Source organism: Fringilla coelebs, assembly GCF_963513975.1.
Source record: "Fringilla coelebs genome assembly, chromosome: Z".
Taxonomy (NCBI): domain Eukaryota; kingdom Metazoa; phylum Chordata; class Aves; order Passeriformes; family Fringillidae; genus Fringilla; species Fringilla coelebs.
Genome location: NC_140031.1, coordinates 53,016,976 through 53,031,854, shown reverse-complemented (window position 1 = coordinate 53,031,854; position 14,879 = coordinate 53,016,976). Strand labels below are relative to the sequence as shown.

Below are 14,879 nucleotides of genomic sequence, written 5' to 3'. Positions count from 1 at the left end.
CACAAGCACTCTAACGTTTAAGAACACAGATGACGTCTGACAGCTCCTACCAGTGAGGTAAATAAAGTTACACATAACATCTGAACCTGTTATGAGGGAGAAAGAGGAAAATGGCTAGGAAAAGAAAACAAAGAGCGTCAGAGGAATGGAAGGATTACTATGAGATTAGTAGAGCGAAAATGAAAGTGAAAATTAAGCAGACAAGCAAAATAATCTGAATAATCTGAAAGCTAACTTTGCATTACATTGGGTTTTCCTGGACAATTTCATTTGAAGGTGAGGAAAAGCATACATTACAGTTTACTGTAAGAGGTGTTATGAGAGCAGTAGCATTCCTATAAAAGCAGAAGGGGCTGCAGCCCTTCCTTCCAATCATCACTGCCTAACATGACACAGACTCCAGTGGCTGCACTCTCAAACACCAGCTCTGAGCCTGTGGTGTATGCACCTGTTATATTCATATAAGGAGCTATACTGCAAATCTGTTGCTTATTATTCTGTCTGAAATTTAATAAAATCTGTCTTCAGATCACAGACAGTGAGAAGTATGCAACTACTTATAACTGCAACTTTGATGAAAAAGTACACTACGTATTCTCCTGCTAAAATTTTTTAAATTTCAGCTAAAGAAATGTTTATTGAAGCAAGCGTTTGTGGCCCAGCATTTTTACTAAACATATATATATATCTGATTTTTTTTTTATCTAAATCTGAAATACTGTGTGCAGGTCTGGGCTCCCAAGCACAAGACAGATCTGAACACACTTGAGCTAGTCCAGAAAAGGGGTTGGAAGGGGCTGGAGCATATGTTACATACCTGATTAGGAGTAAAGGAGACAACAAGAGGCACACTTAGAAATACAGGAAATTCAACCTAAACACAAGACCAAAAAAAGCGTGATTCAACACTGAAACAGGCAGTCCAAAAAGGTTGTGGAGTCACCATCTTTGAAAATATTCAAAAACAATACCCTAAGCAACCTGCTCTAGTTGACTCTTGAATGAACAATTTGGACAATTTCTATGTGCCCTTTTGAATCTCAACCAGTCTGTACTTCTGTATTAAGAAATAAAATATTTGTTCAACTCTTCGTCCAATAACTACTGAACTTTCAGTCACTTATTTAGCTGAAAATCTCAATGAAAAAGCCTACAGAGAAAGAATTGCACTTTGTTTTATTACATTGCAGTAAAGAAAAAACATACTGACCTTGATGCTTCATATTTTCACATATAATTTCATACAGAAAGGACACTGTTACATAGATATGAATCAAAAAATTATAATGAACAAGCAAGTCTAAATACTTTCACTTTGTTAAATTTATAGATTCTACATCTTTTAGGCCACATAGGCTGCCTGCTTTAATACAGTGACATTTCCACTAAAGCATGAAATGTTGCTAGATGCCAAAATTTCAGTACACTTATCTCATGTTTTGCAGCTGAATGAAAAGCTCAAATCAAGTTTTTCATATCCCATTGAAGTCTAGGAACCTGCTGCAGCTCATCTCACCTAATAAACTTAATAAATACATAATAAACTTCTCACACTATTTTCCGAGGTATTAAGTCTTATCTTCTTCTCCTGCCTACAAGGCAAATGATTGCACTGCAAGTAAGGATGTCTTACTCTGATTCTACCTGGAAGCTCTTCAGTCAAAGAACTGAAGTCACAGACCAAAACAAATAGAAGAACATAATACCACCATGGGTCCAAGACTGAAATAACTCTGGATTTATCTAGAAAAGTAAGGAGAAAAAATTAAAAGTGTTTTAAAATTACAGGATTTTTCACATTACTGAGAAATAATCTTCAATGAAATCTGGAAATGATTCAACATTAGTGCTCTCAGTCTTCATAATGCAATGTGGCATATCCTGCATGAAACAACGGACGGGTTTGTTAACCTTTAAAGATGCAGGAACACACTACAGGTTTTTTTTTTGCAGAAGCAACAACTGATGGTACTACTGCTGTTCAGAGGCAATTGCTTCTCACTGCCTCCCATCAGCTGTACTGCAACAATTCCAAACTAAAGCAGAATGGCAGCGGCTCAGCCACCAAGCCCTGTATGCCACTCATCCAACACACAAAATCTGACAGAGGGAAGCTGTAGTGCGAGATCTGCCAGAGGATTTTCTCAACCTTTTCACAGGGTCTGCTTTTCTCCTTCCCCTGGGTACTGTAATAAATGGCATTTTGAAGCACTGCAGGTCACAGTACCAAGAATGACCAGACAATTTTGTGTAGAGATGGGCAGGAGCTGTAATTAGGAAGTATGTAGAGGCTGTAGCTCTTGATCACACATTCATACCTAAATAAGAGGTAGCATTTTACTAATCAAGAAAACAATGTATATTACCTGCAATTTGCTGCTTCTATTAAAAACAAACAAACAAACAACAAACAAATTAACAAAAAGCCCAACTAATACTAAGAAAAATAAAGCCCTGTCTACATATAGGTAACTAGGTTAGTGATAATCTGGATAGCTGTCAGACACAGGCTATGCGGGAAAGAAAGCAGTCCATTTGCAAATTAGACCCCTTTACTCTCTCTGCCTCACAGCAGCAACCTCTGCTGAAGCAGGAAAAAGAAAAGGGAGAAACCTTCACAAGATAGACATGAGCTACCCTGAGAGGTTCCTGAATATCTAGTTTTTTTCACCGGCCTTTCAAATAACAAGTATAACATTAAGAGAAGACTACGAGCCATCAATATTCTGCAACTCTAAAAGGAATGAAAGTTGGAAGAGATTAGTAATGCTCATTCACAAAGGTATTGTGAAACAGGCACTGTGGGAAAACACTCTAAACTCAGAGACAACATCTGCACCTCTTTCACAGTTCTCTCAAGAGCGGTACTAATTAGTTGTACACAGCACATGTGTACAACATATGCAGTAATTTGGCTGGAATTTTTTTACTGGAAGTAGGAGGGGTATTCCAGAACTTTGTCCAAGGTGAGTAATGCAAATGGAAACATTGTATCATAGCCAGAAGAAAACGTCAAACACCTTCAAAGCTGCAATGATGCTGTTCAACCAAGTCATTGATGTGGCATAATGCACTCATACACATGTGTAGCAGCAACTAAATTCTCTAAATTTTGAAGTTTAAATAAAAATTAAGCAACCCAAAACTAATTTCCATCATTCAAAGTCAATGGAAAAAATACAAATGCAACAGACTGAAGTTTGTGCCTCACTATTTCTGTTTCCTGTATCATGGTCAGCAGTGCACAGACTGTGTGGAATTCAAATTTTACAAAAACTCACGTATTTTCACTGTGGTACTGTTTTTACTTGAAAACTGAATTTATATATGCTCTATTTAGCTCCTGACTGTACAATACACATTGCTATCAACAGTTCAGTATTACATATAAGGAATGAAGTAGCTAACATGAGTTTAAACATAAAATAAGTAGCACAAATTAGCAGCGTGCTTCCCTCTGTCAAGCATTCTGATATTAATAAGCAACTCTCTATAGGTATTATTTTCATGGGGTTACACAGTACAATTACTGACTCTTGGAAGACATGGTTACAAATCAAGATGTGGAGAACCTCACCCTGTCATGCACCAGCATATAAATGTTTCTGACCACCTCAACACATGGGGTTTTTCAAGGTTCACAGTTACCTCTGAACTCCATTAGTTTAATTGACACTACTAGGGTAAGAGTTTTATCTTAGTTCATTGCAGGTTTTATTGTCTATAACTGTATAAATGCTTCACAGACCTCAAGAAATAAATGGAAAGAAAAAATACAATACAGTTATCTGCAATGACTATTTATGGCCCCCTCTGGACCCCTGTGCAGATCACAATAAAGTTGCTGCGCAGTGCTTCTCTTTCATAATGAATCATACTCTGCAGTCAAACATACAGGTACAGTACATGATTGTATCAGGCACAAAGGAATAAGTGCAATAATAAAGCAGAAAAACAAAATTCTGTTATTGGAGGGATTAGCAAGTTTTGGAATGGCAGCTGCCTTTACTCATGCAACACCTTGATCCTGGTACATGAACTGGATCCCAACCACAGCCAGAGCAAAAAAAATTACAAAAAAGCTTCAGTCCCTCACACACCTACCTGGATCTGGATACGTAGCCAGTGTATGCATGGATGAAAAGACTCCAGAAGGAACACTGTTAAGAGGGCCTGCATCCCTTATCCAGGTGTAAGTAGGGCATCTGCATTTAATTGGATTTCTAATGGTAGGAACGCATATGCACAAAAAGCTCCAACTGCCAGTACCTAGCAAAAAAGAATGGCAGGTTCTTGACACCTGAACAGAGTCCAAAGAGGCAAGAATCAGCAGAAGAAGGAATGGATTAAAATGTTTTGCTGTTTTTCTCCCTAGCCTTAGGTTTCTATATAGTATTTCCTGTACCTGTGCTGTAATAACTCCCTGCCTCATCTTCATGCAGCAGTGTGAACCCAAACCACTTTTATATTGGGGCTTGCACTGACTGCCTGCACATCAGAGATGCTCATACGTGATTGAGTATTGCTGCTCCAGTCCTGCTGGTGGACCTGACACCTCCTAGTTTCTGGTCTAACGGGCAAGAACTTGAAGTACCTTCTGCCATCTGGATAGTTACCAGAACACAAAACCAGAAATTAAATGGAAAAAACTGGTGGTTGAAATTGTAATACACTTCCGCAGTCCTCATCCAGAAATTAAAACCACAGAACACATGACTACCCTTCACTTAAGAGAGTGATGAGTGGCCTGCTTATGGAATCAGGTCATTTATCCTATAACGAACTTTGTCATGGTGTTTTGGGGGAGGGGGTTGATATCTGCTAGTCTCATAATCACTTAGAAAACACTTATTTATTAAGTAATGCCCAGATTATACAGATCATATCTTTACAGAAAATAAACACATCAGTTAGATGACAGAAGATTATGTACTCATTCTGTCAGCAAGACATTTTCACAGGATTTAAAGCAGAGGAGGTAGATTCAAAAGACTGGAAATTCACTGATTTACTTGCAATGCTGTGAGGGCTTGTGTTTCTCCTGCACCTCCATTTTGTAGTATTCCAAACACTGGCAATAGCTACACAGCTGCTTCCTTTCGATAAAAGGTTGGAGCATATTTAGCCAATTAAAAGCTATGCAAATGTCTCACACATAACTTCCAGGAATTTGTTCTGCAAGATGAATTTTTATTATTACAAAAAGTATTTATCAAATTATTTAGTTAAGTATTTCCTTCATGAAAACAAGCACAAGACTACAGAAATGTGTAACATTACCATAAAATGTGAATGCAAGGAAGGTTTAAAAATTATATGATCATTATAAGGTTATTTAAATCTCTGTGCCCTGCTGTCCACAGGTGTACACGTACATCCCCTACAATCCCTTCTGATTCAGCCCAATCAGAGGGCTGCATCATGCATTTTACAATAGTTTAATTAGCACACATCTTTTGATTTCCAATAGTACATTACTTAGGTACAAGACAGATAAGCATCAGTTCCAAAAAACGACTTAATAATAACCACCTTTCTATACAAACTCCAGTGAAAAAGGTCTTTTATTCAATCCTCTGGAGGAGAACCAAAGTTTAAGGCTCCACCTTAATTTTTAAATTGTCTGAACTAAAGGAATAGAAAGCGTTATTCAATCCTCTGGCACCCCTTTGATTTTTCTTTGGAATATTCATCAAATAACAGCAACTTAAACCATTTCAAATCTATTTTTCAATGCAAAACCACATCCCGTTGTTGCTACACACCCACACAAGGAGACAAAAGGGTCCATCCAAGCCTCTCCTAAATTAACAGCACTCTAGAGAATGCTAGCCATACACCAGCTCAGACTCTAGACTCAGAATTGCTCTATCCTTCCATGTCTCCCAGTCACCTCCCTGCTCCATCCTTAATCTTCTGTGGTTACCTTAGCCTAATCAGACCAGAACAATAAATAAGGGGGAGAGAAAAAGGGAAGAAAGGAAGGCTTCACTTCTGAGACACAGTAACTCTCAAAATGTATTTGTTTTAATCTGCATGATTTAGTCACATGCTTCTAGAGAATATTTATAAACTTCATGGTTTGCCCACCTGGGTTTGACATGCCATCCTCTACTCGCCCCTCAATCTCTTCTTTTTACAAACATAAAAAAATGTTAAAGAACCAATCAGAAAAAGGTTTAGAACAAAGGTCAGATGCAAATATATTAATGTAAGTAAAGTGTAAAGCTAAATGTAATAAAACATACAAGTGCTGTACAGCCATGCTACTTTCTGCTACAGAGCAGTTCCTTTTGAAGCAACAAAATGGTGTTTCATTTTGACAGAACTTTGACTATTAGTCATAAAAAAGAAGACTGAAAAGTAGTCATGAAGTATATCACAATTTAATTTAAGAGCTCTATTAAGTATAATCGTAATTTATATTTAAGGGTAACAAATATGTAGACATAAAAGGAAAAGTAAGTCTTTTAAAAATCATATAAATCACAAAAAAAAATTACAGTACCATTGTATTTTTTATACCACAACTAAATAAATATTACTGGAACTACAAAAAAAAAAAAGGGCTAAAAAATCTACATGTCCTACCACTGTAGCAGAATTGAAAACTTTTTAAATAGTAACTAAAAAAAAAAATACTGTTTCCAGTATACAATATCACTAATTAAAAAAAAAAAAAAAAGAAGTAACAGAAAAGGTTGCAGCTCAACAGCTGGGCTGCAGCAAACACCCTGGGGGAAAAAAAAAAGGCAGCAACAACATTTCCAGAAATACTGAATTTGCAGTGAAAGTGGAAAGTGTGAACTTACATCCTCTATTTCATCATTTTGACTGGTCCTATAGTAGGGAACCTAAATGTAGCACAGTCATATTTCTATGTGTAATACACCAAAACTGACTATACACTAACTTCCTGTAAGCTTTAACAAAGAGCCTGTCATTCCTTCCTAACACCTACAAACAACATGTGAAAGAGAATAGTTATCAGCTTACAATAGCACCAATTAACTCACTTTTATGTAAAAAGTATACATTACAGTTATGTTAAGAGTTTTTGTGAAGATTTAGCCCATCCTTTAAAGGCAAACAAACTAAAGGTACTCAGATGGTAAACTTTCACACACTTTCCATAACAAATGTCACACAAAATGTATTTAACATATAATGATAATATTGCAATGAAGCAGATGTGTATGTATGCAACTCATATTTGTTGGAGTATCAGAGCTAACATCTTTGTAAGGCATACTAAGGATTACTAAAAACCTCATGTGTAGTCAGAAACAAGATTTAACCATCTTTTTTATAAAAATACCTTTATTTTCTCGAAACAGATGCTGTTGGCAATCCTTGCATCCTTCAACAGGTACACAGTACTTAACAGAGTACAGCTCCATTTCTCTACAGGTTTCCCTATCAAGCAGAGGTAAATCCAGTTCTCTTTTACAGATGCAGTCAACCAGAACGGACAAGTTTGCTTAGATAAAACATGGAACAGTAAATGATGATGTACGATCTCCACTTACAGCAATCCTGTTTGCTCACTAGAAGAAAGCTAGGACTGATTACGTGCAGGGAACGATTTACATTCATGGGACAGAACACACTACATCCTTTCCAGGTCCTGAAAATGGGCTTCTGCAGCAACAGAAGCCAGTTTACGCTATCGGTCCTAGAAACGTTTAAAGATCTGCTCTATAAATATTGTTTATTTCCATTTTAAAATACCTCAAAAAATTACAAAGCATGGACAGCAGGACATTAAGAAAAAGAGAAAATATAGATATATTAAAAAAATAGAAGAAGGAACCTGGAATTGTGGGTGAAAAAAGAGCCTAACAGCTGTGATTAGTGAGCCGTGTGTTTATATCTTTCAACATTATACAAAGCACTGGGTGAATTTCAGACTGCCTCAGATGGCAAAAGACTGTTGAAAGAAACTTGTTGACAATGTTGTTAAAATAGAAAACTAATATATGATGGCAAAAAACCAAAGCCTATTATAAATGTCAAATATAGGATTATAAAGCAATACACAGAGATTCTGGACTTGAACTTCGGTGCAAAATCCAACCATCTGTCGATCAGTTGTGTAGCAAAATCAAGATAAAGAGCAAATCTCCAAAAGGACAGCCAAATTCTTTTCCTACAGCTACTGCATTTCCCTGCTCATGAACATGCCCGCGGTAATCGCACTCTGCCTGCAGATTAACCTAGAGGAGACGACACCCGCCACCAGCAAAAGAGAGATTGCGAAGGCAATCTTGCCAGATAGGGCCGATAAGCAGGGCGCTCAGCTCCCGGTGAAGCAGGCTGCAGAGGCTGAAGCAGCCTTCGCCGCGCCGGTGCAGCCGCGCCAAGAGCGGCGGGTGCGCGGGCTCCGGGGCCGCTAGCCCTCAGCGCCGGGCAGGTGCGAGCGGGGCTGCTGCTGCTGCTGCTGCTGCTGCTGCTGCTGCTGCTGCTGCTCAGGGCGAGCACGGCGCTGCACCGCGCAGCCCGAAACTTGAAGTCGCTGGAGCGGCAGCGGGGTCGTTCTGACTCCTCTCCCAGCGCAGGGACGCCGGCGCGGCTCAGCCCGGAATCGGGTGAATCGGGCAGTGCTGCGCGTCCCGCAGCTCCCCAGAACACCCTCGACCAGCAGAGACCTCTCAGGAGAGGCTCCCCCCGGGAAAAATAAAAACTCTGAGGGGTGCCCTGAGGTGGGAAGTCCCCGAGTAAGGCCGCCTCACAGTCGTGGGGAGCACGGGCGGTCTCGGGGCGCACGGCACCCGGGACGTGAGGCTCCAGCTCACTCAGGGACGCCGGGCAGCGCAGCGATGCCCAGCCCGCCCCGGGGCACGACCGGGAGCTGCCCCGTGCCCAGCCTGGACACCAGTTGCTCGACCCGCGGTGAAGAAGCGGTAAAAGGAGCCTGGGGGCGGCAGCAGAGCTCCGGGAGAAGCCGGACCCCAGCCTGCGGGCGGTGGGGCGCTTGCCCCACACGGGGCAGACGGGGGGTCCGACCGCGCAGCCCTTCGTTCTCACCTCCTTAAGTTCCTTGGCGACATCTTTCAGGTCCCCCAGGACTAATTCCAAATCCTCCACGATGATCTTGATCTGCTCCTTCACCTTGGCTTTGGAGGCTGCCGGCGGCCCCTCGGACGGCGAGGAGGAGGAGGATGCGGTCCCCTTGGACTGGGCGGACATCCTTCGGGGCAGCCCGGCGCGGCCAGCGGGGCACGCAGGTCAGGCGAGCGCGGCGGCCGCCGGCCGCCCGGCCCCGTCCCTCCAGCTCCCGGAGCTGCCGCAGCCGCTGCCGCCACCGCCTCCTGCCCGCCCGCGCATCCCGCGCCGGGGGCGCCGAGCCGCGCCGCGCTCCGCCGGGCGGCCGCGCTGTGCAGCTGCCATCGGCTCCCGGAGCGGCGCGGGGGCCCGGCTGCAGCCCGCCGTGCGCCGCGCCTGCGCCTCGCCCCGCCCGCGCCACCGCCCGCGCCCGGCCCGCCCCGGCCCGGCCCGGCCCGGCTCGGCCCGGCCCCGGCTCCGGGCGGCAGCGGCGGCCGGGGGAGGAGCACCCACCGCCCGCGCTGCTGGGGGGCGGTGGAGGCCGGGCGGCTTTCTCGGAAGAGATGCTCTCCCCCCTCCTCGGCGGCCGAAGGCCGGTGGGGGAAGAGAGCTCTGTGCTGTATCTCCCAGAGGGTACGCGGCGCTGTCTCTCGCCGGAGCCCCCCGCCGTTGTCCGCGGGAGCGGGACGGGTCGCACCAGGTCTGACGGGGAAAAGGTCAAAACCCGCCAAAACAGCCCCCAAAAAGGAAACACTTTTCGTAGCTGGCTCAATGAAGAAGACAACAACAGTGCCTGTTTCTGCCGATAAAAGTCATTATTGGAGGGGTGACGCTCACACCCATGTACTGTTAAGCGACCGATTTGGCGCGTCTGGAGTGTACATGGCTCGGTTTGGATTAAGGATTGAGCTATGGAAGGACAGTGTTGTGTAAATGTTGCCAAATCGGTAAAAAGCATTTATATGTCACGGGTCACCTATTTAAACTGTGCTGCAGAAACGCAATGATCAGTAGACCCTGTTCTAGTTGGGAAGTAAAGGTTGTGTATCACACCATGTAGAAATAAATGAGGCACATGTGCCCGAGTATGTTTCACGAATATTCTATGAGGCTCTTTATCTGTACCAGCCAGTGCCGGCCAGTGCCACTTTTGAACATACCCTTCCCCTGCCACTCTTCAGAGATCGATCTGTGAAGCCAATTTAAGATATTGTAAAATATCACTAACCTCTGGTGGTTTTCCATTTTACTGCAAAAAAGCTAAAAGGAGTTGGTTTAGGTATTTCTATCTTCCACTAGCTATGAACAGCGAGAAGAGGGAATGCAGCCAAGTCCTGCTTTGAACATCACCCTGCATGGCTGCAGCTGACTTTGATGTTGTAAATGTTTCTAAGAGTTTTGGCAGCCTGAGATGTTATAACCTAGCTAAAACAGGACAGGAAAACAACCTTGCCCAGAGCAGTGTGTCTGCACGTGGTAAAAATCCCACTTGGTGACGAACAGTTTGTCTCTGGGAAGATTGTGGGACTGGGATATGAATAGAGAGGGCCTGACAGCACCTGTTACTGCCTAGGATAAAGTGTAATTATCTTTCTACACTTTGCCACTATAAAATTTGTGATATTTGGCTGAAATTATGAATGTTAGTGGGCATGGAGTTTAATTTTTCCCCAAGTGTCTCAAAGACCTTTCAAACAATTTCAAGGAGGTAATGTTCAACAAAAGCCCCTGTCTTTCCTCTAACTTTTCTCAAGTTAAGTGAGAGATTTCTTTTTCATCTCACCAAGTGAAAGCTCTTCCAACACTGACTTTTAAAAGCATTCCCTCTGGTTATTTTTACTTAACTGTTTCTATATGAGCAACAACATCATATGATTTTTGAAGCTGGCTAAGTCAGAATTTCCAAACTGCAGTCACCACTAAATTAGAAAGAAAGCAACCCACAAGTTGTTGAATAAGTTTTAATTAATGTGCTTTATTATTGAGGGATATTATTCCTCGGGGATATTGTATGAACAGAAAAAAATAAAACATTTATGAAAAGCTATCAGTGGAATGATCTATACAGAAACCAGCACACATCCAGTTTATAATTAGAGAAAAAAAGTCTACACAAGTTAAGGTTACTGTATGACAGTATACCTGGCTATACACAACATGGCTTACATAGATAAGGGGCAGTTTCTTACTGGACAAATAATTATCATCCTACCAAAATTGCTATCAGATTTGCCACATGCAAATGTTTTTTGAGCATTTTATAGATTGTCTCTTTATAAAGTGTTGCCACATCTCACTGCTAAATATTTTTACTTTAAGATAGAAGAATTGATTCTTGTTCTGTCTCATCGGTTAGTTTTAAGTCATGACAAGACTTTACCTGTAATCCTATGGTTATCCAATTCCTGTAAGCCTGTGACCATCTTTGGAGACTTCCCAGACTTTTGAAGGTATTAATCATGTTCACTTTCCCAATCCCTCCACTTTTGTAGTGACATTCTTCTAAGAGCTGTGCAGGATTATACAGTGGCTGATATTCATTCCAGTGTCTACCGCTTAGTCCTGAAGAATACTGACAGCACTTCTAAGTCTTGAATAAAGTTTATTGTCCTATTGGTCCTTAAAGCAATTTAATGTCTTTGAAAAATGTTCTATACCTTGCCAAACCATGTCTTAGTTAACTAATAAGTCCTTTCCCACAGCAAAGTTATCTCTTAGTAATTTCAGTGATGTTTTCTTCTGTTTCTGCATAAAAAGTTATTTATTAATGTGTTGTTTATTGTTTTTTTAGTCTTTCTGTCTATACCTTCACCAAAACTGAACTGGCTAATCAGGCAAAATAAGAGTAACTCCTTACCAGAAGTCTGACTTCTCTAGGGTGTTAAAGAGAAGGAGAGGATTCTCAAGAAGTCTCCCTAGAAATCTCGCGGACAAAAGATATTTAAAAAGTAGAAATCTCTCTTATGACATTCAAAGTACAGTTCACTGATCTTCCATTAACACTTGAAATCCAGGAACACTTACTCAAGAAAAAAAGAACCCAAACCCCCACACATTCAATACATATTAGTGAGGTATCATGTCACTGTGCCAGTGGTGATCTCAATTAAGTTTGTGAGTAAGGCTTGCAGTAATTTGGAAGGACCTCTCTCACAAAAATCTATCAAGATGCTGCAAAGTTTTGTTTTGGTGATTCAGTAGATGGCACTTTTCCTTCTGGAAAAAACGTCCTATATCTCAGCCAAGTGTTACAAATAGAATGAACTGCACTCACACAAAACAGTGATTTTATCATGCTGTTTTGTTTATGCTATTTATTTTACATATGGAGTCACTAAGATTTGGAAACTATGCAGGAAATCATGAGTAATCATAAAATGTACATGAATCACAGAAATTATTTTGCATGAGAGTCAGCCACAGCAGTAGTATTAGAAATGTAATTACTTTTAAATTTAATCACTTTTCTCTTACCAAAAAAAAAAACAAACAAAACATCCCCAGATGCTTGCCTACTTGGAAGGGCGTCTTTAGCACCATAAAAACTTTGTAGTTATTCTTGTATGAGAATAGAAACAGATTATAGATGTAAAACTACATCACAGTTTCCTCCAGTTGTTAGTATTTCAGATAAATTCATTAAAAAATAATTTGCTGTTGCCTGATGAAGGTATTTTTTTTTTAATTTGCGCTATTAATCAAAGGCAAAAGTTTCATAAATCCATTTAGGTCAAACAAGATCTGGATGTTCTGATTAATTTTAAACATTGTGAAACTTTCCAACCAAAAGCAAATAATTTACAAGGCAAAAAGATGTTTACATCTTAATTTGGTAAATGATAAAATGCAACCTTAATTTATTTTCTATCTCTCTTTAGAATGTGTCCTTAAAGGAAATATTTCACTTATCCATATACAAGTTAGGGATGCAGTGAAACAGTAAAACTGTCTTTTTCTTGCCAAATGAAATTGTGTGGAAGAAAGCTTAAAACAGTTGCCAGAGGCTCGAATGTTGGACATATACAATGTTCAATAAAATCTTCAAAATTAATCATAAGTTGAATTAAACAACGGGCTAAGATAAAGTACAATGCTACTAACTTGCATTCCACTCAATTGTTAAAGACAGATTTTCATCTTTCATACTTTTCATCCTAAAAGAACAGTATGGCAATCTCTTTTCAAAATGCTTCCGTACTTAACTGAATATTATGTTCTTAAGTCTTAGAAAGATTTTTAATGGTTATGATGAGAAAGTCACTCTGGCTGCTTATGTTCCGAACTGTAGAGTTCTAGTTCATTGGGATAGAAGACAAAAAACTTTTCAGTTAAAGGAAAAAGAACCCAAACTAATTTTGGAGCTGGTATGATGACATTATATGATGGCATATTAATCACATTATATTCTTCCACTTTTTAAAAACCAGGTTATTCCTTTAAAAAAACCTCAAGGCCTCACAAAATAAAAAATATACTTCTGAAAAAACACACTTCTGAATTCAGGTCGCTAATTTCCAAAATGTAGCTTAAAATCATAGTGGAAGTCAGGGCTGGGGCAACATCACCCTTTGCACCAATTACTTGTCCTACTTCCCCACCATTTTTTTCTTGACCTTGATTCAAAATCTTACATACCATTTGTATAACATCAGAGTCATCCCTTTCTGTCAATCCACAGATACTTCTCATAAGGATTTACATATTGGTAAACAAGGTTCAGGATTGATTATTTGTAAAACAGAACTCTAGGCATTGAGCCAAGAAGCTGAACACACACCTAAAACTATCTTATTCTCCTTTCAAAGTAAAAGTAGAGCAGAATTTTATGGAATCCAAATCTATTTTCCTTGCATGTTGTTTGTAATATGTAAAATGAGGATGGCAATAAAAGGTACTTTTCTTATCTGGAAAATCCTTTGTTCAGTGATGTTGTGAAAAGAAAGAGTGGTTATTTTCTCCTAACTTGAAAACATATATGCAGTAATTTTTCTATTAAATATGAATAAAATGTATCCTGCGCATCACTTATGTTCCTTCAGTCTGCTCAGGATAGCATGTCACATTTATTAACCCAGTTTAAAGAAAATCTATATTAATGTCTCTGTATTGAATGCCAGCTCACAAGATTTACTACAGCTTCATGGGGAAGTGCTGGAAGATAAACATGTTGAAATTAAGTCCTTCTTTGAATCACTTCTGTTCTATCAGGCTTCCTTCATGAGCTGTGAATGACCATAACATATGAACCCAATCTGCATCTGGAATATTCCTCAGGAACTAAATTGCACTGGGTTTTTTTCCCATAAAATTTTAACTAGAGGTAGTTCTCTAAAAATGTCAAAAGCTTTGAAAAATGCACAAGGGAAAGAATTTGAGCTATTTATTTTTTCCTAACTAGTCCCTCAGTCGCTAGATAAAGAAATAAAGCATGTAATTAAAAAAAGGGTATTATTATACCTGTCATTTGTTTTAATTCAATAAAGATACAGTTTTCAGTGCAAAACTCAACCATGTACTGCCTATGGATTTAGTAAGGTAGGATAACAAAACCAAATTCAGTCAGAATACAAATATCCAGAGGTGATGCGAACTTTGTCAAAGTTGGACTTTGTGAATTTTGTCCATCTGTATTATACCATGACTTCCAACATCATGTGAATAATTCTCTGTGGAATTCTTTGATTCGAGAAAGATCCACTGTATAGGCAAGCATGAAAAACACTCTACCAATTTAATGTGGGAGAATAACAAAAAACTGAGCTATATGTATACAGAGCCTTGAAAGATGAAAAAATGTATTTGGTTTCACCATAAGTATTCAGTTCACTGTCACC

At 40.1% G+C, this 14,879-nt stretch overlaps 1 protein-coding gene across 1 annotated transcript in view; it reads right to left on the bottom strand.

Annotated features, from left to right (window-relative positions):
* The window catches only part of PRR16 (proline rich 16), a gene marked incomplete at its 5' end in the record, with an annotated part of 139,779 nt that extends 130,590 nt beyond the window's left edge, over window positions 1–9,189 (bottom strand). The window contains one exon of the mRNA XM_084224988.1: window positions 9,028–9,189. Coding sequence (XP_084081114.1) covers window positions 9,028–9,189 — 162 coding nt within the window. The remainder of the gene's footprint in view (window positions 1–9,027) is intronic.
* Between the last annotated feature and the right edge of the window lie 5,690 nt (window positions 9,190–14,879).